General features: G+C 41.6%; 1 protein-coding gene across 2 annotated transcripts in view; it reads left to right on the top strand.

Moving 5' to 3' along the window:
* The window catches only part of PTPRB (protein tyrosine phosphatase receptor type B), a 63,923-nt gene that overhangs the window by 29,648 nt on the left and 7,159 nt on the right, over window positions 1-27,116 (top strand). For both annotated transcript variants that reach the window (XM_035334957.1, XM_035334949.1), the window contains 24 exons: window positions 1,451-1,711; window positions 3,794-4,060; window positions 5,309-5,572; window positions 6,533-6,796; window positions 7,455-7,718; window positions 8,458-8,721; window positions 9,618-9,887; window positions 10,534-10,797; window positions 11,665-11,928; window positions 12,267-12,548; window positions 13,778-14,056; window positions 15,750-15,899; window positions 16,828-17,071; window positions 18,215-18,321; window positions 18,844-18,943; window positions 19,855-19,938; window positions 20,052-20,069; window positions 20,172-20,253; window positions 20,719-20,809; window positions 21,653-21,729; window positions 22,544-22,678; window positions 25,767-25,889; window positions 26,109-26,272; window positions 26,752-26,887. In XM_035334957.1, the coding sequence (XP_035190848.1) occupies window positions 1,451-1,711; window positions 3,794-4,060; window positions 5,309-5,572; window positions 6,533-6,796; window positions 7,455-7,718; window positions 8,458-8,721; window positions 9,618-9,887; window positions 10,534-10,797; window positions 11,665-11,928; window positions 12,267-12,548; window positions 13,778-14,056; window positions 15,750-15,899; window positions 16,828-17,071; window positions 18,215-18,321; window positions 18,844-18,943; window positions 19,855-19,938; window positions 20,052-20,069; window positions 20,172-20,253; window positions 20,719-20,809; window positions 21,653-21,729; window positions 22,544-22,678; window positions 25,767-25,889; window positions 26,109-26,272; window positions 26,752-26,887 (4,454 nt within the window). The remainder of the gene's footprint in view (window positions 1-1,450; window positions 1,712-3,793; window positions 4,061-5,308; window positions 5,573-6,532; window positions 6,797-7,454; window positions 7,719-8,457; window positions 8,722-9,617; window positions 9,888-10,533; window positions 10,798-11,664; window positions 11,929-12,266; window positions 12,549-13,777; window positions 14,057-15,749; window positions 15,900-16,827; window positions 17,072-18,214; window positions 18,322-18,843; window positions 18,944-19,854; window positions 19,939-20,051; window positions 20,070-20,171; window positions 20,254-20,718; window positions 20,810-21,652; window positions 21,730-22,543; window positions 22,679-25,766; window positions 25,890-26,108; window positions 26,273-26,751; window positions 26,888-27,116) is intronic.

Raw genomic sequence — 27,116 nt, 5'->3', positions numbered from 1 at the left:
GTACAAAATTTCACTGTTACATGTTGTAGCTGGTTGTAGGTATCCTAAATAATTCTTTAAACAGGGCAATATACAGCTTCCTGAATCGTTCACCAGTATGTTCAGTGGCAAACTGGTTTCCTTGCCAGTCTGAATAAATAATTAGTATCAACAGCATTAACCCAAGCTGGCTGAGGTGTATGTTTGCATGACTGTTCCATAACATCACATTTCTTGTTGCTGTGTTCCAGAAAGAAAATGGGGTTAGTTCAAGTTAGCCTTTCCAGAGGAAATCCATATGCACTGCAGTAACATTAAAGGACTTTTTTTTTGGAATGTGTTGGTCAAAGCCACATCTGATTACTTCAAACTTAAGAAATAGTTGCAATATAATTGTTAATTGTTCTGCTCTGTTATGTAAAAAAGTGCAGTTCAGAGGACCAGAAGACTTGGAGGAGAGGAGTGTTTGGCTCTCACTGGAGAACGTGTGCTAAGATGGGACCACCCTACTTTATCCTCAGCCTTCCTGGTGGCCACCTTTCCTGCTACACCCTTACCTGTCACTCCCTGAGGGTTTCATTTTGTTAGTTTTGCACAACAGAAGGGCCAGTAGAAGCTGATGTTTCCTCTCGCTTCTAGCCAACTTGATCAAAGCAGGGCAGATTCTCATCTCACTTACTTCAATGTAAATAAGCTCATGGTGATAGTTTTAATGGACACAGCTAAGAGATTGGAAAGTGGTCAAATAAATAATATATGGTAGTGGGTGTATCACAACTGTATTTGACCTCACAGTCAGATACATAATGCACGTGTTAGGAAGCATAGGTATTAGTCCCTATTCTCCCTTCATTTTCTTTTATGTCAGCCTCTAGGCTTGGAAAGTGGGTTGGATTTCAGCGTAACAGAGATAAGATCAGATCAGGGAACTCAGGTGACAGAAGCCCTCTGTGTGTGCGTGCATGCATGGGGGCATGTGCACGCACACACACACTGATAAAAGTTTGAATTCTCTTTTATACCACTGTAAATTTGGAGTTTCTCCCAACTTCACTGAGATACAAACCAGTGCAAAGTCAATGTCACTCTGAGCCTATAATTTACATCCTTGTTTGTCACAGCTAAATTGACCTAGATACATTTTATGGTACAGATGTTTTATGGCCCTGCTTAGCACCCACAGTTCAAGAGAGGGCTTACTGACTTCGCTGAATTTCTGTTCACACTAAAATCAACTGGCATAAATTTAAACCTAAACATTGTAGCCATAATGCATTACTGAAGTCTGCTGCTACAGTCCCTTACTTGAAAGAGCAGCAGAAATAACAGATTTGTAAGACTGACTTCCTAGAGGAAGGTACAAAATGTCCTCTTTGCTCACATTTCTAGCTTGATTCCCTAGAGCAGCTTGAGATATGCATGTGTGTTCACTACAGAGTCAAGTTTTTGTGATATTTGTGTACTTTTACAGCTCCAGAGCCTGTTCTCCAGCTCCGTGTGAAGTATGCTAATGAATCCTCACTTAGTGTCATGTGGATGACCCCTGTTGCAGAATGGGACAGCTACGTGGTTTCACTGGGAGACAGGGATCTTACTGTCATAAAGAAAGGGCTTGCAAAAGAAGCTAGAGAATTTACCTTCACTGAGTTGGTACCTGGAAGAAAATACACAGCTACCATCACTACCATTAGTGGGATATTAAGCAACTGGACTTCAGTGGAAGGAAGAACAGGTACTATTTTGTCAATCTATGTTGATCTTTATTTCTGTTAACTATCAACAACTTTGCTTGCTTTGTCGTGAAAAGAACGAACACCAGGTCTAAATATCAAAAGCCTTGAATTTGTTTGCTTCCTCAGTAGAAGAGTTACTTTTCTGAGTCTCTCATTTCTAAGTCTCAAATATCTTGAAGTATTTATTTAAAGTTATGGAAAAAAAGTGGATATGTAATTCTCAGCAAAATTGCTTTTTGTAATATTATGTCATAACTGATCGATCTACATTAGCATAAGATTCTATATAAGAACAATTTTTCCACAGCGTATCTTAGGGAAGGTCACTCTCTTGATTCAAAGCATGCATCATCTGGAAAAAACACAGGAAAATGTTGATTTAGGGTGAGCATTCCAAGGTTGACAGACACAAAACATATGTGACCTTGCAAATGTATTTTGAATCTCTCTGCTCTTCTGATTCCAAAATCTGTATCTGTTACTTAGAACGATGACTGTGACACGAGCAAAGTCCCATTCCCACCCCCTACAGGGTGCTAATTTTGTGCACGTGTGCAAGTTTTAAACCATATGTATTCCTTTGCTCTGCTTGACTTGTGCATTCTCCAGTGCATACAAAGTCTTAAAATATAGCTCTGATCTGGCACAGCCCACAAAAAAAAATCCAAGCTGCTAGTGTATGAATCTAATCATGCCTGTGCCTTGACAGTGGTCCTTACTAAAGTGTTGCAACTCCTTCCAAGGCCTGAAAAGTTTGACTTAAACTTTCATTTCTCTGGTATGTGATGAAGTAGCTGGGATTTCATTTCCTTCTGCCTTACACCCCCTTAGGAGCCCTATTTAGGCATAGAGGTTACAGTGGCCCACTTTCCTAAAATGAATCAATGCCTGAAAACACATCAGGCAGGGCCTGAAAACACATGCCAGCAGTACCTTCGAAGTGATAAAGAACATCAATACATTGGAATATAGGTCTCGTTAAGCATTCCAGACCTCTGGATCTTCTTCCCAGCAGGACAACCTACTTGACTTTCAAAATAATGCTGTAAATGACAGAAATAGGTTTTACATGCACCCCAGATTGGTCAGCTTTTAGAGAAGCCTGAGGTATCAATAAAAGTGCCTTTATCAGAGCCATCTGGCACTTCTGGGTTGGAAGACCATAATAAGGTGGACTTATGTTGTGACGGTGTTATAAAACGTGTGATTTTTGGTTTGCATTTATGTGAATATTGCCTTTTTTCATCCATGTGTCTAATTTTCTAGCTTTTGTTAATGATTGCTAATCCAGTAGTATGTATGCAGAAAGGTTGATAGTAACAAGAAATTTGCAATCATGTTTTTCAAAGTCTGAGGGCTCTTTATTTCAGTTTTGCTTGGTCATGTATGAAGAAATACTTAGAAAGAAGTAAAATCTGTGGTAAATACTCCTTTTTGTTCTTTCTTTTTCCTTTTTGGTGTGGCTAAGTTCACCAGCTTGTGCTTAGATAAAAGTTACGTTTGTTTAATAATTAATTAATCTTTTGATGCTAGAAAAGTTATTATTCTGCAGGCCTTATGACATAAAAAGTAAAACCAAAAACCTCCATCGCAGTACATCCTGAAATTAAAGAGTCTGATGTAGAGTTCTCCAAGGTATAGATGACTCTGTCTGAGGTATTCATCAAACAAGTTTGCCATTTAATACAAATGACAGATGGAGAATAGGAGAGAAAAGGGAGAACAAAAGAACAGACTATTTGAAATTGTCATAACAAAAAGAGGTGATTTCCTAAATTTTGGTTTTTGGTATTTGTAAAATGCTGCCTCTTCCAGTTCTCTGATCTTGAGTCATTTTGGTCTGACCAAGGAAAGCTGTGCTGAAGCCTGAAAGACCTTTCTGTGCCATAGTTTCCCATAGACCACATCCCATCAGACAGGAAGCAGTCTACAGATTATTTTTAGTCCTGTTGAGTCTGGCTTCAAATTGGAATTTTTCTTTGATGTATTTCCTCAGTGTGACTAAACTTGGGTTATTTGGGGGGGGTTGCTTTGTTTTATTTTGGTTCTCCTCAGTAACATAATGACACTTTGCTTTGCAGTGCCAGCCCAAGTGACTGGTCTGACTGTGGCAAGTCAGGGATCAACCAACAGCTTGTTCACCAACTGGACAAGAGCACTGGGAGATGTAGACTCATACCAAGTACTACTGATTCATGAGAACGTTGTCATTAAAAATGAGACTGTTCCCAGTGAGACCAACAGATACCACTTCTATCCCCTGAAACCTGGAGGACTCTATTCAGTTGTTGTCACCACTGTCAGCGGGGGGATATCTTCAAGGCAAATGATCGCAGAGGGGAGGACAGGTAAAAAAGAAATACTCCAGCATGTCTTTTTTAAATTCCTAAAAGATGAGTTTATTAAAGAGAATGGTCTTGCAGTTAAGCCACAGGACTGGGACTTCAGAAATACATGGGTTTCAGCCATATACTTCCTGTGTGTGACCTCAGACACGTTATGGGTTGAGATTTGGGTTACATTGCTTTATGGAGCCAGCTGCTCTGCCTACAGCAGGACGACTCTGTAGCCAAGATAAAAAGATGTCCTGAGGTTGATGTACAGCTGTGATGGGTGAATCACTCCTTGGAAGGTCCTTTCTTGTTGCCTTGACTAGATGGCAGTACAGGGCAATTGCTCCTCACTGAGGTGTGCAGATTAGCTGCCTAAAGGTGGTAGGATGAATTAGGGTTTCAGTCTCTCATGACCTATTCTTTTTCTCCAACATTAAATTATGTCAGCCACTGGTGCTTACTCCTTTTGAGGCCCTCCTGTACAGCATAGGACAGCTTTTACTATTGCATCAACTTCTCTAAGTTTAATGACCTATGAAATGTAATAGCAATTCTTTGGATATTTAAATAGAGGGAAAAATTGGCAACACAGTGCGATTTCACCTTTTATGTTAAGTTGGCAAAAGCCAGGCATTCTGCAATTTGCTCCAATGTTCTCCTTGAAGACAACTATTTTCAAGCAGAAAGAAAAATGAAAGCAATTGGAGAAGAATAACTCTAAAAGACTTAAAACACATAGACATATAATGTGAAATCTAATAATTTTGATTCTGACAGCTGTTGTAAGTCAGTTCAGCGTGTCAGAGTCCTGTGAGGATATAGCAGTTCCTTATGATTAAGGTCTGCCACTGTCATAACTCAGATAGCTTTGTACCTGAGACTGATGGAGTTCTGGCTATTTGGAGACTTCAATGTCATCTTGCTGGCTGGAAAAACAATCTGCATTCACGTTTTGGCCACTAGGCGTCAGAGAATTCATAGTAAATGAAACGCATTCCGCTGTGGGCCTCAACTTCATACAAGCATCGGTGGTTATTGCTGTTAGTGAGAAATGGCACTTTGCGCAGATAACTCATCTTCTGGGATTTTAGGAGTGATGGGGTGATGCCACCACAGACGACTTCCCTCACTGCTGCTGAGTGGGAGTCAGTGCGGAGCTCCCTAGTCCAAGGCGGCTTATTTTGTAGCATTGAATTCCAGGCATTCTCAACGATAGGAAATGGCTAGTTACAGCTCTTCTGTTTTTTCCTTTTTGTTGCACAGTTCCTTCCAGCGTGACTGGAGTAACGGTAAATAACTCAGGTCGCAGTGACTACCTCAGTGTTTCTTGGCTGCCAGCTTCTGGAGATGTGGACAGTTATTTGGTAACACTATCGCACAATGACCAGATTGTTCAGACTCTCACCATTTCCAAATCCCTCAGTGAATGCTCCTTTAGCAGTCTTACTCCTGGAACACTTTACAACGTGATGATAACCACAAAGAGTGGAAAGTATGAAAATTATTCCTTCAGCCAGGAACGAACAGGTAAATAGAGGCTTTGAAGAAATCCAATCACCATAACTACATTCTATAGCCATTATTAAAAACCTGTTAATATCTGACCAAACTGAGATGGTTGAGTAGAAGTTGGAGGGTCAAACCATAAAATTTCAGCTTTACAGACTTAGTCTTATTTTTATGCCCCTACTGCTGCTATAAGTCATACAAAATGACCTTAGCATTAATAGAAGTTGTGTCAGTTCTTGTGAGTGAGCAGAAATCAAGTATCAGTTGTGGCTCAAGTGTGTTTTATTGCTCTTAACCTCTCTACATGGCTCTTGAAATATATCCTGCAGAGAACCCTCCAAGTAAATTATTCAGACACTCAAAGAAGGAGATAGGAGCTAACTCTTAAAATATTAGTAAGATGCCACATAAGTGAGTAACACCTGTGTCTATTGTTTATGCAGTGTTCAAGGAGATTATAACAGAATAGAGAAATTGGGTGGCAGTAATAATGGAAAACTTTTCCAAACTTTCTCAAAGATTGAAAAGAGGGGGATTTTACACTTGGTAAACCAGTAAAATAAAAGAAACATGGCAAGGGGTGTTAAAATTATGAAGAGTATTAAGTTAGCGCAATAAATGCAATTTTAGGCTTCTCATGATATAAGTGAAAATCCAAGGGACAGCCTGGAGGAGAAGCAAATTCAGAACCAGTGTCAAATCCACGGAACTCACTGCTGTAAGGAAAACTGACCGAGTTGTTCCAAAAGACTGAAAATTAGAAAGGCAGATCATTGTCATATGATGTAAAGCAGCCTGGAAACTCTACAGTTACTATTTTAGAGGGTAGGGTATTGCTTAAATGCATGTTGTGGTATTTTTGCAAGTTCCTCAGAAATGTCTGGTAATTACCACAAATATAATCCCACTACAGCAACTCCTGTTATTTCAGGAAGTTACTGCTTTCTGAATCTTTAATGTAATGTTTTTTTCTTTCAGTCCCTTCGAGCGTTCAGGGACTTACTGTCAGCAATTCAGCCAGAAGTGACTACTTGAAGGTGTCCTGGCTACACGCCTCTGGATATTTTGATAATTATGAAGTGATCATCAAGAACAACAATGATTTCATCCAAACAAAAAGTGTCCCAAAGGATGAAAATGAATGTGTGTTCACTAATCTGGTCCCAGGGAGGCAGTACAGCGTCACAGTCAGCACAAGGAGTGGGAAATACGAAACCAGTGAAAGGGTCTATGGCAGAACAAGTAAGTAAATACCCCAGAAACATCCTGAGACAATCCAGGATTTCTTATTTATTTATTTACTGTATATTGCTCCCAAAAATACTGTATGATTTTAACATAGGATGACTCTTGAGTGTGACTCTTCAAATGCGTGTCATTCCAAAGATGAAAAGCAGTATTGAGTTTATGAGTGATGTTTAAGTTACAGACATACAGAAAATTAAAAAAGAGACCTGTACTGTGACTTTGGAATGCTAAATCTTGAAACATGGAAAACTGAAAACCAGAGCTGTACAGATTTCTACATCAGCTTAGTATTTATACTTTAGCTAGGCCAGAATGTACAAGACATTCTGGTTTAGTGGAAGATTTGTGGTTTAGTGGAAGATTTTATGGTTTAGTGGAAGATTTGTTAGTGTTAGGTCAGAGGTTGGACTCGGTGATCTTGGAGGTCTCTTCCAACCTAGACTATTCTGTGATTCTGTGATTCTGTGAAGACATGGATTTTTCTTGTCATGGAAATGTAAAAGGATGTATAAGGAAGCTAAGTGCCATCTACTTCTTTTAGTAAGGAACGGAGTGAAAAGTTTTAGCTCAGGAACGTGGCCTCAAAGCTGTTACATTTTTTGCTGTGATTTAGTAAGAAGTACTGAGAAGTTTTCCTTTCTCACCTCTTCAGTGCCAGAATCAGTGAAGGAGCTGACTCTTAGTAACAGAAGCACAGAAGATCTGCAGGTAACTTGGTCAAAGGCTGAGGGTGATGTTGATAAATATGAGATTCAGCTCCTCTTCAATGATATGAAGATCTTCCCACCCATTTTCCTTGGAAACACTGTTGAGGAGTATCGGTTCACGGCTCTGACTCCGGGACGTCTATACAAAATTCTTGTCTTGACAATCAGTGGAGATGCACAACGTGCTACTTTCATAGAAGGCCTGACAAGTAAGAAATAACGTGGTATTTAAAACATGTGTTGGGCTTTTTTAGGTGAAAAAATGAGGCACAGAAAATCAAGGCTGAATCATGATCTTATTTGAGTTCCTGTAACACTGGCATGAACACAGATCTCATTGAAAACCACACTACATCAGCTAACTTTATCTGCATTTAACAAACAAATGTCACAGTCATCAATATTTGATTGTTGGCAGATAATCTGATGTGCTTCATAGGAAGAGTGTTGAGATGTCAGTGTGAGGGTTTCTGTTATTCTCACACATGCCACTTTTTTGCTAGTATCTCTGGATAAATCACTTAAGTTATTTTGCACCTCTGTTTATTTACCTGAAATGAGTGGGTGAGATGATAACTGCAAAATGGCTAACTAATTAAGTGTACATAAAGAGCTTTGATCTTCTGAGGTGCTTCCAAAACATCACATGAAAAAGAGGGAAGTAATCCCGATAAGGAACATTTTAACTTTTTTCTGTTTAACTTGCTTACATTTTCTTTACTGTTGTTGCCATAAACACTTAGAATTGCTTTTCTAAAATAGTACAATCCAACACAAATGTCTGAAGCTTTACTTGTGTTTACCCATGAGTGAAATTGTTTGTACCTGTAAATGCTCTTTGTCCTTTGAATCATTTGCTATGGCCATAAAAATGTAAGGATCTAAAAGTCTGAATGAACCAGGAACTTTGTGAGCAGGTGTTTTTGTGTTCCTTTTTTGTTTCTCCAGTTCCAAGTGCAGTGAGAAACATTCATGTTTCACCTAATGGCATGACAAACAGCCTGAAAGTGAGCTGGACACCTGGAGGTGGAGATGTTGATTCCTACACAGTGACTATATTTCAGCAAAACCATCAACTTGGTTCCCAGAGTGTCTCCAAACACGTCTCTGAACACATGTTTCACAAGTTGGAAGCTGGGGAGCTGTACCGGGTGGTGGTGCAATCAAACAGTGGTGCCTTGCACAACAGCTTAGCAGCTTTTGGGAGAACAAGTACGTTTCTTTTGAGACAAGGAGCAAGTTTCATTGTGTCTACCCAGCAGCTGACTCGTATGAAATAAGTTACACACTGCCTGTTTATGTAACACACCATTGAGTGTGGGGAGAAATAGACTCATGAGAAGAAGTGGTTTTATTTCAAAGAGCTTGAGTCCTTGCTCTTGCAAATGCTTAGGTGTGGCTCTATTAACAGCAGTGAGATCTGTCACATAAAGTGGCTTTACCTGGGTAAATGTGTGTCGGATTCAGGTTCCCAGCCCAAAGTGTGTCTTTGTAGGAAGGATGAATTTTCATCCCTGCCCAGTCCTGTGCCCAAATCTATCCAACGGATGTATATGTGGGACTCTGCAGTCAAATGCCGTGTGTTGGCAGTACCCATTGCGTGGTCAAGGCTTCTTATGTGATATAATGCCCCAATACACTACTTGTCAGGATGCAAAAGACAACTTGTTTTTAATCTATCTTCTCTCTTCTGCACCTGTATGTTTGCTCTGGCCTTGACTTTTGTGCAACAGCAGGTGGCTAACATTTTCTATTTTATGCCACTATTTTGAACCAATTTAACACCTTTTTATTTTTTGGTTATTCTCCATACACCTTTCTTACCTGCTTCAGACAGTTCATCCAACTCTGCATCCCCCTTTTCATTATAATTTAAGTATATCTTTTGCTTTTCCATGCCCAGTTCAGATATCTATGATGTTCTGTAACTTCACCTGACTGTATTTATGTCTAGGGGTTATTTACTTGTGAAAATACATGCACAGGCATTCATCACTTTTCCCATGAATGAACATGCAGATGTATATTCTCTATTAACTACTCAAAATTGTGTACCGAATGGTCCTTATTTCACCTGGTAATGTCATGCCTTTAATTGTTGCTTCCAGTTCCAGCATCTGTCCAAGAATTATTAGCCCACCATGCTTACAGCAGTCATTCCTTGTTAGTAACCTGGCAGAAGGCTCCTGGTGTAGCTGAAAGATATGACATTCTGCTCTTGAATGAGCAAGGAATCCTACTGAGCAACAAATCAGAACCAGCTACTGCCAAACAGCACAAATTTGAAGATTTATTAGCTGGCAAGAAGTATAAAATACAGGTTTTGACAGTAAGTGGTGGACTCTTCAGTAAACGAGCAGAAACTGTTGGCCGAACAGGTAATTAGAACATATTGGTTTATTTATAGCTCCCTCAGTAAGATACCATTGAATACGTGAATCATCTGTACATCTTGATACTGGAAAGCTTCTGATAAGAACAGACTCCAGATATTTATGCATGATTTTTCCTGTTATGTGCTTGGTATGTGACTTTGAAATTTGCTGGCATAATAAGGTGGCCAAGGTGGCCATAGTTCATATAAGAATACTAAACCAAAGTGCTAAGTACCTCCCTCAGTTTATCCATTATGGAATGATCTGAATTCCTTATTGTTACAAAGTTTTTAATTCACAGTCTCAAGGCTCTTAGCACAGGACTTAATGTAAATAAGAATCTCTAAACTTTGAGCCAAGTCTTGCAGTCTTCACTCTACTAAAGCTTCGTGTAGAAATTAATGCACAGTTCTGTGGTGAGCACAGGCTGGAGAACCAGGCCTACTGGGAAATACAAACATTGTATTGGAGAGACTCAGTGGCACCTCATAAATGCTTTTCCCGTGCTTATGAAAGTTGCTGTTGACATTACTTAGCTACTTGAGGCTTAATGGAAATATATTACAGCCATGAGTTGTTACTTTATTTAAGGTTCAGCTTAGTGGATAGTCACCCTGTTACTTACTCTTGCATTTATCCTTCTTTTCAGTTCCAGCAGCTGTCACAAATCTGAAGGTCACTGAGAACACCACTGACCGACTGTCCTTTAGCTGGACCACCTCACAAGGAGAGCTTGATTCATATGACATCTTCCTGTACAATCCAGACAAGTCTCTTCATGACAGGATTTCAGGAGAGCAGCACCTTCAGCAGTGTTCATTCCTGAACCTGCGGCAAGGCAGGATGTATCGAATGGTGATCGTTACCCACAGCGGAGACCTCACTAATGAGTCATCTGTCTTTGGGAGAACAGGTAAGAACATATAAGAAAACCATCTGTTTCCAGTGTGGTACTTGTGAGAGACACCAATGAGCTTGTCTGAGTGTGATGCTCATACTAGATAAGGGCAACTATTGGAAGTATGTAAATTTTCTTGTACATGAAAGCATTAGGCAAATAAGAGGGAAAATTCTAAGTTATGTGGTTACAAGAAGAGAAATGTATCAGAAAAGGTTTGTTATCTATGTTTTACAATAGTTCGCAGGTACTCAGGTCAGGAGAAGGGCATCCCAAGTTATGCTGCATAAGCTATAAAGAAAAACACTTGTCTCCCACTCAAAAGCCAGTACTGGTCTGTGAGTGGAAAAGACAAAAAGGCAAAGCAAGAAGGGTTAATGGAGTAGGCAGTCTCCCAGTGAAATAAAACTTGTTTCCCCTGGGGAGTTCTGGCTGCATCTCCATGTTTGCTCAGCCACATGTGGGAAGCTGGGTTTCCTAAGCAGCTCTAGCAGACCTGACCATCTGTGAAACCTTCTCTGATCCGCTGTGTAGTAACATCTGTGTACCACTGCTTCTGGACAGCGATGCACTTTCTCTAGCTACCTCACAATGGGACGTTCCCAGACACTGGTTAGGAAAAAGCTGCTTAACATTTGCAAAACTATTATGAATATTTCAGCTCCTTTTTGGGACAATGGCTGTTCAAAATATGAAAGCAAAGTGTTGGGATTTACTTCCTGATGCCTCCTGGATTTTTGGCCAGCTGCAGTGTCTGTCTATACTACTACATGGCTGTCATTATGTAAAACCTTTATATCTAAGTATAAGGTCTGTTTGACCTTGTTGCTTCTCACCATAAGTAAGTTCTACACAAAGTAATATCCACTCCCTTTTTTTCAGTACCAGCGCCAGTTGTTGGTCTCAAGGCTTCCAACAGAAACATGACAGACAGTTTGTGGTTCACCTGGGGTCCAGCAGCAGGAGACGTCGACTTCTATGAGTTGAATCTTTACAACCCGAATGGGACACAGAAAGAAACGTGGCACAGGAAAGACCTGAAAGAGTGGCATTTCCAGGGGCTTGTTCCTGGCAGAAAGTACACTCTGGTTGTGGTAACTCACAGTGGTGACCTGACCAACACAGCAAATGCTGAAGGAAGAACAGGTGAGACCCAAAAGGTTTGGGATTTTGGTTAGTCATCTCTGTCAGGATTCAAATGGTTTAAGTTAGAAAAGACCCCTGGAGGTCATCTGGTCCAACCTCCCTGCTCAAGTTACCTAGAGCAGGTACCTAGGGCCACCTAGAACAGGTATTTCTTTCAAAGTCTTAGGAATACATAAAGGCTCTGGAAGTAACCACAGTCAGTGCAGATGCGGTAACTGTGTATCCAGGATAACATCAACTACTTTGTGGTGCATGAAGAAAATAATAGATGTTTCATCTTACTTGTTTTGTGGTAAAGTTTGGTAAGAATCCCTCTCTTTTTTTTTCTTCCTATGTAGCACCCAGCCCTCCTAACTCTGTCTCATTTACTGATGTTGCAAACACTTCTCTATCGATCACATGGCTGGGTCCTCCAGACTGGACAGACTATGATGATTTTGAGTTGCAGTGGTTCCCAAAGGATTCCCTCACAGTATTCAATCCCTACAGCAGCAGCAAATCAAAAGTACGCATCATCTATGGCCTGCGACCAGGAAGGCTCTATGAGTTCAGCGTGAGAACGGTCAGCGGTGACAGCTGGAAGACATACAGTCAGTCTCAGTCTGCAAGTGTGAGAACCAGTACGTAAGGATTTCCATTGCCCCCTAACACTCAGCTAGAGAAGTTGCAAAGCTGTTAAATCTTACCAATTCCTTTCACAGTTAGTAATTTCCATTAACAAGTTCATGAATGACTGGCAATGAATTCAGCTGGACTCTCAAATAAGCCCTTGCTGTGTACAAGGTCAACTGGTCAAAGATTTAAAATGGGCATACACTTGCAAACGTCACATCCAGAGTGGGGCTGTTTGGTTGCAGAGTCTGATTTGATCCATTTCAGGGGTAAAACAAGGCTGAATATCCAAACTTCTCTGGCACTGGGGACAGTAGGATATTGAGATTGTCAGAATATTTCTGAACAATCAGAGAGGAAGGCTCAATGAAACCCTGCTGTACTAGATTTGAAACTAGAAGCAGAGTGTTTCATTGGTGTGCGTTTCTGGCAGTCAGTGAATGTCTGGGGGTTTTCATCACTTGTAGCTGTTTCTAGCAACCTTGGTAGCAGGCTGATTTGAAAAAGTGACCTGGAATTGTAAAAATAACTGAGCCTTGGCAAACTTTCCTGTCACACGGTGGGTTTAAGCTCCAAATTCACACCAACATTTAGTATGCTGAATAGATCTTTAGACTACATTCAGTGTATTAATTAAAAATGACAGCATAGCTGCCTCCTTCACCTGTATTTAACTGTTTAAATGTAGGTAGGTGCCTGCCATCTGAAAGTGAAATCCTATTCTTGCTACTGCATGTCATGTTATGTACAATGCTCCAATATTACATGGGCAAAGCATACTTTTCTGGTATGTTTTAGTAATATTGACACACCAAGTACTATCCAGTAAACCGGATCAGTCACGAGATAACAATGTCAGTATTGACTGATACTGTTAATCAGATGTAACCTCCAAATAAATTGCAACACAGTGCTAGAAATCCATTGCTTTCCAGTGTTGCTCTTCTTAAGACTTCAGCAAGTAATTTTTTTCACATTTAATTACTGAAGCTTCACAAACCTGAAGAGGCCAATGCAACTAGCTCCAATTTCAGATGCCTGAAATGAGCTAGACTGTCTTGCCTAATAATCAGGCAGTACACGGTTGCAGGAGAGAAATTTTGGCTCCCAGCCTCCTGCTCTGATCAAAGACTTGATGTAGAATCTAGGGCTGCAGCCTGAGCCATGGGGTTAGTAGAAAAATATGTGATGCTTGTCCCTTTTCTCACCGAACTTTAATTTCTTAATATCTCTCTAGAACCAGACAAGATACAAAGTCTTCATTGTCGGCCCCAGACCTCTACTGCCATCGCTTGTTCCTGGACTCCTCCCGATTCTGACTTTGATGGGTATAGCGTTGAGTGCAAAAAGCTGGACACTCGGGAAGTGGAATTTTCTAAGAGGATAGAAAAGGACAAATCTCTGCTTAATATCATGACCCTTGTTCCCCACAAGCGCTACCTGGTGTCCATCAAGGTGCATTCTGCAGACATGACAAGTGAAGTAGTTGAAGACAGCACCATCACGATGATCGACCGTAAGTGGAATGCAGAACCACTGCGAAGGGCAGCAGTGAGCAGCTATAAGTAATTGCTTGTGCTAGCTAGACAGCAGAAGTTCTGAACTCCACAACTGCCAGTACGTGGCACTCTTAATTGGGTAGCCAAAGAAGAGAGAACCTGTCCTTTGGCCCCTGTGGTGGCAGACAACATGGGTTTTTAACTATCCTGTCTCTCAGTACATTGCCAAACCTGCTTATTAGTCTCATTCACGAAATATAGCTTGATAAACAAGAAGAATTATCCTGTCACTCTGATAGTCAGTCAGCACCGAAGATGTCCTCATTATTACACACTTTTAATTGTCCTCACGGTAGCTGCTTGGCTTCTTGTGCCTGGCTGTTTCCTCTGACAGACTGCAGCCATCTTCAGCACAAAGATCCCTTAACAACGCTGGGTTATGGCGCTGGGTCCTCTTTGGGCTCTCTGTGCTCTCTTCTGATATAGTGTAACATGGGGACCTGAACAGCTCCAGTGCTAAACTTCTTAAAAATGACAGATGGCCAAGAGGCCTATTCACAGTTGCCTCTCTAGCTTGTTATTAAAGGCTCCACTTGTGTGAAGCACTAGATGGTAAAAGTTACGCCTGGTTTGGGAGCTACTGAGCTAAGCTACAGAGTTCAGTCACAAACCCACCTTTTCCCCACCCTGAAGCAATTACCTTTTAATTGTAACTGTGTCCGTCTCCTTCCTGTACTACAAAGAATGCTACAAAGTCAGCTGTAATAACAGCCCATGCAACAACAAGTTGGACTGAGTCCTGTTTGAAGGTTAGCTGTTCCATGCTTGCTCTCAATTGTTTTGCACACTGCTGCTCTCCCAGTTTATCACTGGAGGCCCTTCCCCAAAGAAACACAGCTCTTCCCCAGAAATGAAGGTTGGTTTTAGAGATTTAAGAGATTTAGCTAAACACCATAAAAATGTGATTTTTTGGTTCTTTTTCCAGTCTGAAACCTTTTAAAGTTAAGCCATCTGCTTACGTATTTTATGTGTTTTCTGTACATGCAATATAATTTCAGTAGTGCAGATTTTTAAATGATTCTGCAGTGCAGATCCTTAACATCCCCACTTTTGCTGCACTAGTTCTCTGAAGTTTTTTCCTTATGTTCTTTGCTTTCCAGTTTAGTTCTGCTGTGTCACTATTTGAGGTATAGCTTTCTATCATGCAAAGAACATTTCCTGTAGAAATCCTGCAGTCAGCCTGGAAAATGGTACTTTGCAGTTGAATGCTGTGTCTGACTGGCTCAGTGCTGTTCATTTGGAAAGGGAAGCAAACATTTAGATGCTTAAAATAGGTAACTTCCTGTAGTGAGTGTGCTAACTGGCCTCCATATACCTGATTTATACTTGTGTCATATTTAGCATCTACAAATTCTAATTTCCTAGATTTAGCAAGACGTTAATGCATTTCCGTGTGGGCTTCTGGAGGAATTCCTGCTGAGGAGCTGCCACTGTTATTATGGTTAACTCATTGCTGGCTTATTTCATCCTTTGGCAGTTTCCCTGTGGGAGATGAAGGCACTTCCTTGATTGCAAAGAGAATAGATTCAGAAACTTGGGTCCAGTCAGCTGAGCTTTATTAAAATCGCATTTCCCTTGCTAGGTGTAGCTCACAGCAATTACATAGACAATGCTTTTCCTTTTTTCCCCTTATTTTGTTTAATTTTTCAGGCCCTCCTCAGCCACCTCCGGACATACGAGTGAACAAAAAAGAAGTGCTGATTACCAAATCCTCCATCAACTTTACTTTTAACTGCAGCTGGTTTAGTGATACCAATGGAGCTGTGAAGTACTTTACTGTGGTTGTCAGAGAGGCTGATGGTAAGTGTCATGATTTAATACCGTTCTCTCTGTGGCTTGTACAAGTTACATGCAGAGCTACACTCCCATCACTGCACAGCAGAGTGACTTCTCATATAGTTGCTGAGTTTCACAGAAGTTTTGGGCTCCTTAGCCTGGAATCTTAAGCACTCAGTCTTCTCCTCAGAAGGTCAATAGCAACAGAAGCAGAAGAACTTCTCAGCCAGAAGCATCCTTTTTTGTAGTTGGCCTATATGTGACAAAGCAGATGGATGTCTCAACAATTAATATGCTGTTTTTAGAAGCGGCTTCATTTACTGGCATGCCAGGACACATTTTATGATCCCTAATAAAATTTCTTAATCTGTCTGTCCATCAGCCCTTAAGTGAAAAAGCAGAGGTAGTATTTCCCTGGTATACATTGTCGTGTTTGTGCAGATTACAAAACTCTTTGAGAAAGTCTTTTACACGTTACCGTGCGTTTCCTTTCAGCAGACTCCTGTCGTTTCCTATTGCAGTTTTTCTCTGTATACACTAAACCCTTTTAGTCCCTTTGTGGGATTTTTTTACTTGCTTTTTGAAGTAGCTGGTGGTAGGATCCAGGATTTTGGACCACAGAGATTGCCACCAACAGCACAGAAAAAAATATCATAGTATTGAATTTAAGCTGTGCATACCTATTACAGTTTTGGGTCTGGAAATGTTACTGCCAGCTATTCTGAGGTCTTCTGAGGAAATCTGTTTGAAGTTCCCCAGAAACGTTGTACCAGCGTTGATCCTAGAAACAAGGAACCCAAGATACTCACAAGATAGCCAGTGTAGCCCTTCAAGGAATGCTAGAAAGCTGGATAATAAAAATTTTGACGATCAGCTCTTTGAGCTTATAATGCTGCATCACATTAATGGCTGTGATATGTAAATCTTCTCTCTGTCTCTGCACATGATGTAGGTAGTGAAGGACCAAAGCCTGATGAGCAGCACCCATTACCTTCCTACCTGGAGTACAAACACAACGACTCTATACGCATCTACCAGACAAACTATTTTGCCAGTAGGTGTGCTGAAAACCCTGACAGTGACTATAAAAGCTTTGACATCAAGCTTGGAGGAGAAATGGAAAGTCTGGGAGGAAAGTGTGATCCAGATCAGCAAAAATTCTGTGATGGACCCCTAAAGCCTCGGACTGCATATAGGTCAGATTTATGTTGGTAACTGTGCTCTGTCACATTATTGGCCATGGTGCTGTCTGAGTGCCTGATACACTTGAGCTTCTGCAGGTTAATAACTGTGTTGTATAATGTTCTTTCTGTTTCATCTCACAATTTATAAAAGCTTTATCTATGCCCAGTTCCGTAGGTATAAACCATTCTTTCATTAACATGGGAATGAGAGAGGTAATTATGCATAGTGAGTAGGTTTATTTATTTCCTTTTGATGTGAGCTTTCCTGTAGTTATTAAATCTTTCTTTAGAAAGACTTAAGACAGTCATCTAAGTCAGAAGGCAGGGATGGTACACTGAATTTATGTGGCACCACTACCCACACCAGTCCTTTGGAACAAGGTAGAAAAACGTAGAGGTTATTCTAACCCATGGCACAGTCCAGAGGCTCCAGAGTGAGGCCTGAGTTCATTGTAGGATGTAGAAGAGCACTGCTGCCAAGACCAGGCTCAGCTGCTAACCGGCTGTGAGACAAAATGTGAGCTCCAGTGCAGCTCAGTCACACCATTCATGCTAGCAAAAACTTTGCAAAGAGGTCTGCAAGATGCTCACCGGACAGCCACACGGACGGAAGGCACATGCCAGGCAGTGGACATCAGGCCTCTCAGCTTCTTCATAGTCATTAAGATGTTGCTGTGGAGCCCGTACCATTCTCTGCTCTCATTAGGGCACATTTCCCAAAAATTCAGTTTGGGAAATACCAATGTTACCAGGAGAACCAAAAGGATTGTAACATTTCTCCATTAACTGCCCTGCTCCCATCACCTGAAGGGGAAACATCTCCCCACTGAGAAGCATTTCTGAGTCCTCTCACCACCAGCTTCTGTTGAACCTGCCTTCAAACTCTGTCAGGCTGCATGTGCCAGCAGCAAGGGCCCCATCCATTACCTCAAAGGGTACCTTTGAGCCCTCCATCTGTATTAGCTGGGTTGGGATTCACCTCTCCCAGCTGCTGTACTTAACTCAGACACCTGCATTAAGATCTGTCTGTGGTCAATGGACAGGTTTTAGTTACCCCTAAGAGGCAAGTGAATTCTTATTTGAATCTTTTATTTATCCACTGTTGGCTCTGAACATCTGCTAAGCTTTAACTATTAACTGTACCATTTTATTTAGGATCAGCATACGGGCTTTCACCCAGCTCTTCAGTGAAGACCCAAAGGAACTTCCCAAACCACTCTTTGCAGACACCTTCTTCTCTTTACCAATCACTACAGAGGCAGGTTAGTTTCAGGCTTGTTTTTCATTCACTGTAGCAAGTGATTATATATTGTGCCTCAAAACACTCTGGTATCCAGAATGATTTGCAAGGAGTGGAACAAAACCAGATTGTTATGCAGTCTCCTTAAGGTTACTTTGAAATTATTCTGAAGCCATGGCTTATCCATGGCAAATAATGGCCATGGATAAGCCATGAATTTGAAAATTGAGAGGACTGCTTGATGGAGCTGCTGACAGTAGAAGAAAGGGTGAATGCTCAGTGATGTTGTTACCAAGAAACTTTGAAGTACAAGATAACCAAACTCCCATACGATGGGGCTGTGTTTTCTTTTACTCTGGGTGTGCAAAGCTTTGCATACTGTTTAGAAAAAATAAGAACAGAAAACCAAGGCCTGGCTTAATTAGGTGTTTTGAATTTCCATGAATTTAAGCATTTTCTGTGAATATATCCCCTGAGCATTGTTGATTCTTTGATTCTTCATGTCTTTTCTTCAAAATATTTAAATGTACTGTTTCATTTCCAGAGCCTCTCTTTGGAGTTATTGAAGGTGTGAGTGCTGGCTTGTTTCTGATTGTGATGTTAGTGGCTGTTACTGCTTTGTTTGTCTGCAGACAAAAAGTTGGGTAAGTAGAGTCCTTTAATCAGCCTCAATTGCGAGGCCATGCCAAAGTATTTTGATAGAAGCAATACAGTATTTAAAGCATAACTGTAAAATCGGAGTCATGCACTGAAATATTTAACAGTTGAAATATGTGTCCCCTAGCATCTATGCACATCGAGTGTAGAACTAATGACTTAAATGCTAATAGATGAATAAATTCTGGATAGGAGATTCAGCTACCCACTGATGTAAGAATTGTCACATAGAGGATCCCTGCAACTTCTTGTTTTCTGTAAGAGTCTGAATATTTCTGAAAAGCAGGTTTATCATGCAAACTCAATGTCTTTTGGCAAAAATGAAATATTTCAAATTACTTTCATTCCTGTTTTAGATGAGTTCTTGAAACTGTTCATTTAGACTTTATTATTTCAATTCAAAAATTTTAAACTGTAACATTACTTCAGGGTCCAAAACATTAGTTCAAACTTTACTTCCCCATTTTCTGTTGATGGTAACTTTGTATTTCACATTATAGATGAATTTTAAATAGTGAATTTTAAATATGTTTTTAAAAAGTGAATTACTGTCTCAACTTTGAAAAAAGCTTTATCCATTGAAACCATTTTGCATGACTGAACGAGTTGCAACATTATTGGTAGGAAATAGGACGCTCTCCTTAATGATAAGCTGGGAGGAATGAATTCTTATTGCCTGTTCACATTCATGTGCCCCACATCACTATTAGCAATCGAAAATGCAAGAAAACTCTGCCACAGCTAAAAACAGTATCACGTGATCAGAGCCATAAATCAAACCAGACTTTTAAAAATTCTTTTTTTCCAGCTTACTACTGTAAGTCGTGCTACCGGCAGCTCTTATAGGTATCAGGCTGTTATGGTAAAACAAGTGAAAATACCTTCTTTTTTGTTCCAGCAATGGCCATGAGAGACCTACAGCAAGGCTGAGCATTCGCAGGGACAGGCCACTGACAGTCCATCTGAACTTGGGGCAAAAAGGGTAACATCAAAAGTTTTGTTTCTAAGAGAGCTATTTTAACATGGCATCATGGATGAGCAGCCCCATTCAGCTTACTGATGAAGTGTTTCTTTTTCTTTTAATACCATTTCTAGGAACCGGAAAACTTCCAGGTAAAAAGAAAAATTAATACTTAAAAAAGCTTGATAAACCAACTGGATAAATTATGACTGTGATTCATCCTGTGATTTTCTTCCTCCCGTTGAATATTTTAGTCCAATCAAAGTCAGTCACTTCGAAGCACACTTCACCAAACTCCAAGCAGACTCCAACTACCTCCTGTCCAAGGAATATGAGGTGGGAACCAAATCTAGACAAAGCATCTTGCTTTAGGAATGCGTGGGCCGCTTGAATCAATGTGTTAATGCGTTTGAAAGACCTACATTTGTTTGTCTCACACAAACCAAAACAAGTTTGAGAGTTTCACCTGAACTCCACTTGTGCTAATACAGAAACCAGCTCTTCATTTGGCTTAGCATCTTCTGGTTGGTAGCCTCTGCCTGATGCCTACCTGGCTGAGGTCAGGGGCATTCATCTGTGTGCCACGTGTGTGTGACAAAGCATGGAAAGCTTGGATTTCAGTTTTGTTTTTTTGTTTTATTTGTTTGTTTGTTTGTTTGTTTGTTTTTTGTATTGTATTGTTTTGTTTTAAAAAATACACCTTTTCCCTGTTCACAGCCTTTGGGAGCTGAAAAGCACTGTGCCGTCAAATCACATCCTGCAATTATTTTCACCTCATATTTTATTTCTAATTTTTTGCAGGACTTAAAAGATGCGGGTCGAAACCAAACATGTGACATAGCACTTCTGCCAGAGAACAGAGGGAAAAATCGATACAATAATATATTGCCCTGTGAGTTTTACTTTTGGTTGTGTAATATTACATCACACCAGCTATTTTTCACTTCCTTAGCAAGCCTTGTGGAAAAGAGAGTGCAGCCAGTCCTTTCCCTCCTTTCTGTCAGAGATGAAATACCTTTGCCAGCTCCGGTCCTGGTGCTTGGAGGCAGATGATGTATGGCCCTAAGCACCTTCATGCAGACCAGTAATTTCATTTCACACTAGAGATGTGTTCAGTCTAGAGAGTAGACTAGTGTTCAGTCTAGAGAGGAAAAGCTCAAGCTATTATTGGCATTCAGTCACTGCTGATAACAAGAATAGCAGAAATAACAGTAGAGTTGTTTACATACTGGTATCATCCATTCAGTGCTGTCTGACTTAGCTTTGTTGATTCTGTTTCTATTTCAGAGGAAACCTACTATACCATGTAGAGCTAGTGTGGTTCTGCATGGTGGGACGTGTGAGGCTAGCTGTGTTCTCTTGGGGCAAAACCTCTCACTGAAAGCTGCCCCCTTTAATCACCTATCGGGCAGTTTTGAAGTTAACAGGTGCTGTGCAACTTGTGGCTCTTTTTTTTTCCTGTGCATTGAAATTCTGTGCAACAATTCTGTACAACTCAGCAAAGAAATTTTTGGATATTCACTGCTTTCACCTCACCTGCCCATTCTGTAGTCTTTGGAACACTCCACAGCCCTCCTGGATGAAAGAAGCAGTACAAACATAAACAGTTCTCCCTCTATGTATAACATTCCTGTAATAATCTTGCTGGTCCTTTCACAAATGCACTTTTATAAATGGGAGAGGGACTGAAAATCAAGACTTAGCCACAAATCTCTTGTCATCCTTTTCTTCCTAGATGATACATCAAGAGTGAAACTTTCCAATGTTGATGATGACCCTTGCTCAGACTACATCAATGCAAGCTACATACCAGTAAGTGACTCAGGGATGTTATTTTACAATCCTCCCTGCAGTGGCAATTTGTCCTTTATCTGAAACTGAATACGAAGGCTCGAGGCTTAAGGCTCTCCTCCCCCTTCGTTTATTCACTTTAACTAAAAGTCTGAGAACTCAGTTTGTGGGTGTGCTGAAAGGCCGTGCCTGACTGCCGTTAAGTTAGCTGTGAGTGATTTAGCCAGCACTCAAGGACGCTTTCTTGGATTGCTATAGTTATGTAAGATAGCAGGTCTAATTGGCCAAGGACACATTTTCAAAGGTCACTGATTTTATGCACTGTCCACAACAACTGTAGCTATCACTGCAGGTGGCATCCATATTGTGAAGCTGTAGCTCATCCTGACAGTGTTGGCATCTTGCAGGTTGGTGAAGCTGGCCGAGATTACAGTAATGCCCTTTGCCAGAGAGTTGTGATTGATAATAGCAGTGGCTTTAACTATATAAATTTCAAGCCAGCACTCAGCTAATTTATTAAAAACAGTAAAAGTAAAACAAAAGCTTGTAGTAGCTCCAAATTGCTTGAGACTGTGCTGTACACAATAGAACAATGAAAAGCTTTGATTGTCACAAAAGGAAGAGTATTTAGATACACTGCTGCAGTCTCTTCCTCTCTCAGCTCCCACCAGCCTTCTGCTTCAAAGTCCAAGACAACAATTTAGCTCTCAAAACCATTGTCCCAACAAGGGCACCATCGCTGCAGAGCCCTGGCTGTAGCCCCATGGCTTGTTCAGTTATTACAAGATCATTTTTCTGCCTTTATGGAAACTAATGGAGTTCTCTTTGCTTGCAGGGCAACAGTTTCCGCAGAGAATACATAGCAACTCAGGGCCCTTTGCCTGGCACCAAGGATGAGTTCTGGAAGATGGCATGGGAACAAAATGTCCACAATATTGTCATGGTAACCCAGTGTGTTGAGAAGGGCCGGGTGAGCAGTAACTTTTCTTCATTATTAATGACTTTATTATTGTTTTATTGTTTTTTTTATAATGACATTATTAATGTTTTAATATTTATTAAGTGCTCATGCTTATTATTTGCATCACACTCATGCCCCACTCAAGGAGATGTATGGTCATACACAGTAAGAGATGAAAGCTGTAATCTAAAGACTGGAGACAGATTGTCTGTGAAGTGAAGTATGCAGTGACCATCCCAAGATCATACAGCTTGTCAGAGTTAGAGCTAGGAACAGAGCTCAGTGCTTCTGGTCTCCAATCCAGCATTTTGTTCACTAGTACTAATATAATTCCCTTAAGTATTCAGAAGGACAGCCAGCTGCAAAAGAAAAGCCAGTTTATCCCATCTACCCCTACCATCTACTACTTTAAATAAAAGCTCTTTAAATATATCTCATTAAATATATGGCACCCTTTTTGATGCATAAGCCCTGCTGTAGTAAGAAAGAGACCACTCACACACTTACCAGCGTTACCGAGCACAAGGTTAGGTAGGTTGTCTAGCTGCCTCAGCAATCCACCTCCCCATGGATGACCATATCCTGCACCTTCTGTAAGACAGGGACTAGATCTGTAAAAAGGTTAAACTAACTTGAAGTAGTGTTCATCTAGTGTACGTATGGGGATATTTCCTTTTAGTTTACCATTTTTCCTTGCGATGGAGAAAGCAGGTGCAAGCAGGCAGCACGCCATCTCTTCTTGCACCTCACTGGCTCAGGGTAGGAACCCACTGTCATGTCTCAGCAAGAGGCAGGGAAGCATACATCCGACGCCTGTGCAGGGCTCTGAGAAGAGCTAGCACGGAAATGTTGGGGCATCAGTGAAGTGCTTCCCATTCCACCCACCACAAACGTCTACAATGAGAACTCTCACTTCCAGCCCCATCCAAGTCCCTTCCCATCCCAGCTGCTGTTTATGGAGCTGAAAGGGCAGGAGGTGACATCTCTCACTGAATTCAGCTGCTGTTAGTACTGCCTTTCTTGGTCTCGTGAGGAACTTCAACTTCCCAGATGTCTGCAGGAAATACAGTACAGCAGAGAGGAAACAGTCTAGGATATTCCTGGAGTGCCTGGAGGAAAACTTTCATATACAAGTGGTGAGGGAGCCAGGTGCCCCACTTGACCTGTTATTTGCAAACAGAGAAGCACTTCTGGGTGATGTGATGGCTGGAGACTGCCTTGAGTACAGAGATTATGAAATGACAGAGTTTTTGATCCTTGGTGAAGTAAGGAATGTAGTTAGTTGAACTGCTACCTTGGATTTCCAGAGGGCAGACTTTGCCCTGTTGAGAAACCTGGTTGATAGAGCCCCTTGAGAGGTGGTAGTTTTGAACTGTAAAGTCTGGACCTTCTTCAAGAATAAAATCTTATAAGGCGCTACAGCAGGCAGTCCTAATGCACCAAAAGGTGAGCTGGCAGGGGAGATCAGCCTGGCTGAAACAGAGAGCTGCCTCTGGAACTCAGGAAGAAAGCAAGCTTATAAACTCTGGAAGAAGGGGCAGGAAACTCAGGAGGACTGTGGAGAGTTTATAAACTCTCTTTCTTCCTGTAAGTGACCTCCTGTATGTGTCAAACATTCCTAAGTCTATGACGGGAGTCATCCAAGAGTACTGAAGGAGTTGGCACAAGTGCTCACCACGCCACTTTCAATAATTTTCCAGCAGTGCTGGACAACCTCCCAGCTGACTGGGGGTTAGTGAATGTGGCACCAGTCCACAAGAAGAAGGATCTAAGGAATTGCATGTCTGTCAGTCTGACCTCAGCACCGGGGAAGGTTATAGAGCAAATCGCTGAATGCCATCACGTGGCACATATGGGACAACCAAGTGCTGAGAAGCAGCCAGCATGGGTTTATGAAGGGTGGTCCTGCCTGACTAACTTGATCTGCTTGTATGACAAGCTGAAGCAGACATCCACTTAGTAGAAGAGGGAAAGGCTGAGGCTGTTGTTTAGCTGGATGTTAGTGAATGGATGGGTTCAATCCCTTTGGTGGCTGGTCCCCAGTGGTGTTCCTCAGGGCTCAGTACTGGGGCCAGTTTTGTTTAGCATTTTTATCAGTGGTCTGGATGAGGGGAGTGAGTGCACCTCAGTACGTTTACAGATGGTACCAAGTTAGGCAGGAATGTCAATCTTCGTGAGGGTTGGGAGGATCTGCAGACAGATCTGGATAGGCCGGATCAGTGGACCACATCCAACTGTATGGCATTCAACAAGGGCAGGTGCTGGGTGCTGTGCTTGCATCACAACAGCCCCATGCAGCACTACAGGTTTGGGGAAGAGTGGCCGGAAAGTTGCCCATCAGAAAAGGACCTGGGGTGCTGGTCAACAGCCGGCAGAACATGATCCACCAGCGTGCCCATGTGGCCAAGAAGGCCAACGGCATCCTGGTCTGCATCAGAAATAGTGTGGCCAGCAGGACTAGGGAAGTAACTGGCCCCTCAAGTACTGTGTTCAGTTTTGGGTTCCTCAATACAAGAAGGATACTGAGTTGCGTGAGCATGGGCAGATAAGAACAATGAAGCTATTGAAGGGACTAGAAAACAAGACTGATGATGAGTTGCTGATGAAATTGGCTGATACAGCTGTTTATTCTGGAGAACAGGAGGCTGAAGGGAGACCTCATGGCTGTATGCAACTACCTGAAAGATGATTGCAGCAAAGAAGATTACAGTCTCTTTTTTCATTAAGTGGTAGGATGCAAGGAAACTGTCTCACACTGTGACAGTGAGGTTTAGATTGGACATAAGGAAAAATTCTTCATGGAGAGAGTAGTCAAGCATTGGAACAGGCTGCCCAGGCAGTGGTAGATCCCTGGAGGTAATCAGGAAAAATGTGGACGTGGCACTATGGGACATGGTTTAGTGTTGGGACTCAGTAGATCAGGTTGATGGTCAGACTTGATGATCTTGAAGGTGTTTTCTGACCTAGATGATTCTGTGATTCTTCCTTCATCCTTAGGCACCAGAGGTCTGAAGTCTGCTCCTACGCCGGTGCTGGATGGGGGCACAGTTTCCAGCTGTCACTGACAATGAATCTATCTTTTTCTGTGTCCCTGCAGGTAAAGTGTGATCACTACTGGCCCCTCGACCAGGATTCCTTGTACTATGGAGACCTGATAGTTGAGATGCTGTCTGAATCAGTGCTCCCAGAATGGACAATACGAGAGTTCAAAATCTGCAGTGTAAGTTTACATTCATCTTTTTTTTTGGGGGGGTGTGTGGAATAATTGGCTATTGGATTAAAAATAAATGCAAGGGTAAATCAGGAAGGTTTCTCCTTCTGTAGCAGAGTTGCATCATGCCCAGCTCACCTTTGGTGGTAGCTGTAGCATTCTGAAGGTCCATGGTGTGTGTGTCCTCCTCTCTTGGCTGTTCTGACCCACACTTTTGTACCCCGACAGGAAGAGCAGCTTGACTCAACAAGACTTATTCGTCACTTCCACTACACTGTGTGGCCAGATCACGGTGTGCCAGAGACCACCCAGTCCCTGATCCAGTTTGTCAGAACTGTAAGGGATTATATCAACAGGACCCCAGACACAGGACCAACTATTGTGCACTGCAGGTATGCACAGCAGCAAAATGTCAGCAGCACAGAGCTTTTGTGCCTGCCATTGGGAAGATCCCAAGTAGTCATACCTGTTAGGATATGGGCAGCCACAGAGAGATGGCCGATGGGCTCAAGTCCCCAGATACATCAGAGCAGCATTCCCAAGGCACATGTGCTCACAACCTTGCCCTGGAGATGCCCCAAAAATGATTCTCAGGGAACTGCTGTGTCTTTGTGGGACCACTGGAGAGCACTTCAAAGTGTCAGCAGCTGTCATTGCTCGTATGCTTTTGCGTTCTTAAATTGCCTTTGTGCTGCTGGCTGTGGCCCAGCATCTGGATCACAAAGAACCATTCTGAAAAGTAAATATATACCGAGGGATGAGTTTGACTACATATGGATCTGACAGATCCATCATTTACCCCCTTCAGACTAAGATCTCTCCCCTCCCTCCCCATCTCCTTTGAAATCTCTGGGATTGTTTTATTTTTCAGTGCTGGTGTTGGCAGGACTGGAACATTCATTGCACTGGACAGAATTCTGCAGCAACTGGATTCAAAGGACACTGTTGACATTTATGCAGCAGTGCATGATCTAAGGCTTCACCGGGTTCACATGGTTCAGACAGAGGTAAGTTCTGGATAGCCTACAACATACAGCAACACCAGCTGCAGTATATAATCAAGTCTCTTATCTTAAAGCACGGCACAGTTACTTCACTGTGAAATACTAGTTAATTTCTACTAATACTAGTTAATTAATACTACTATCATTTTAAAACTCTAAGCACAGTGATCTTGTAGCTTTGAAGTTTGTGTTTTATTGAGCTGCTTTGCCCATTTTCATTAATGGTACTGGA

This window comes from Oxyura jamaicensis, chromosome 1 (genome assembly GCF_011077185.1).
Source record: "Oxyura jamaicensis isolate SHBP4307 breed ruddy duck chromosome 1, BPBGC_Ojam_1.0, whole genome shotgun sequence".
Lineage (NCBI taxonomy): Eukaryota > Metazoa > Chordata > Aves > Anseriformes > Anatidae > Oxyura > Oxyura jamaicensis.
This window is presented reverse-complemented; position numbering and strand designations above follow the sequence as displayed.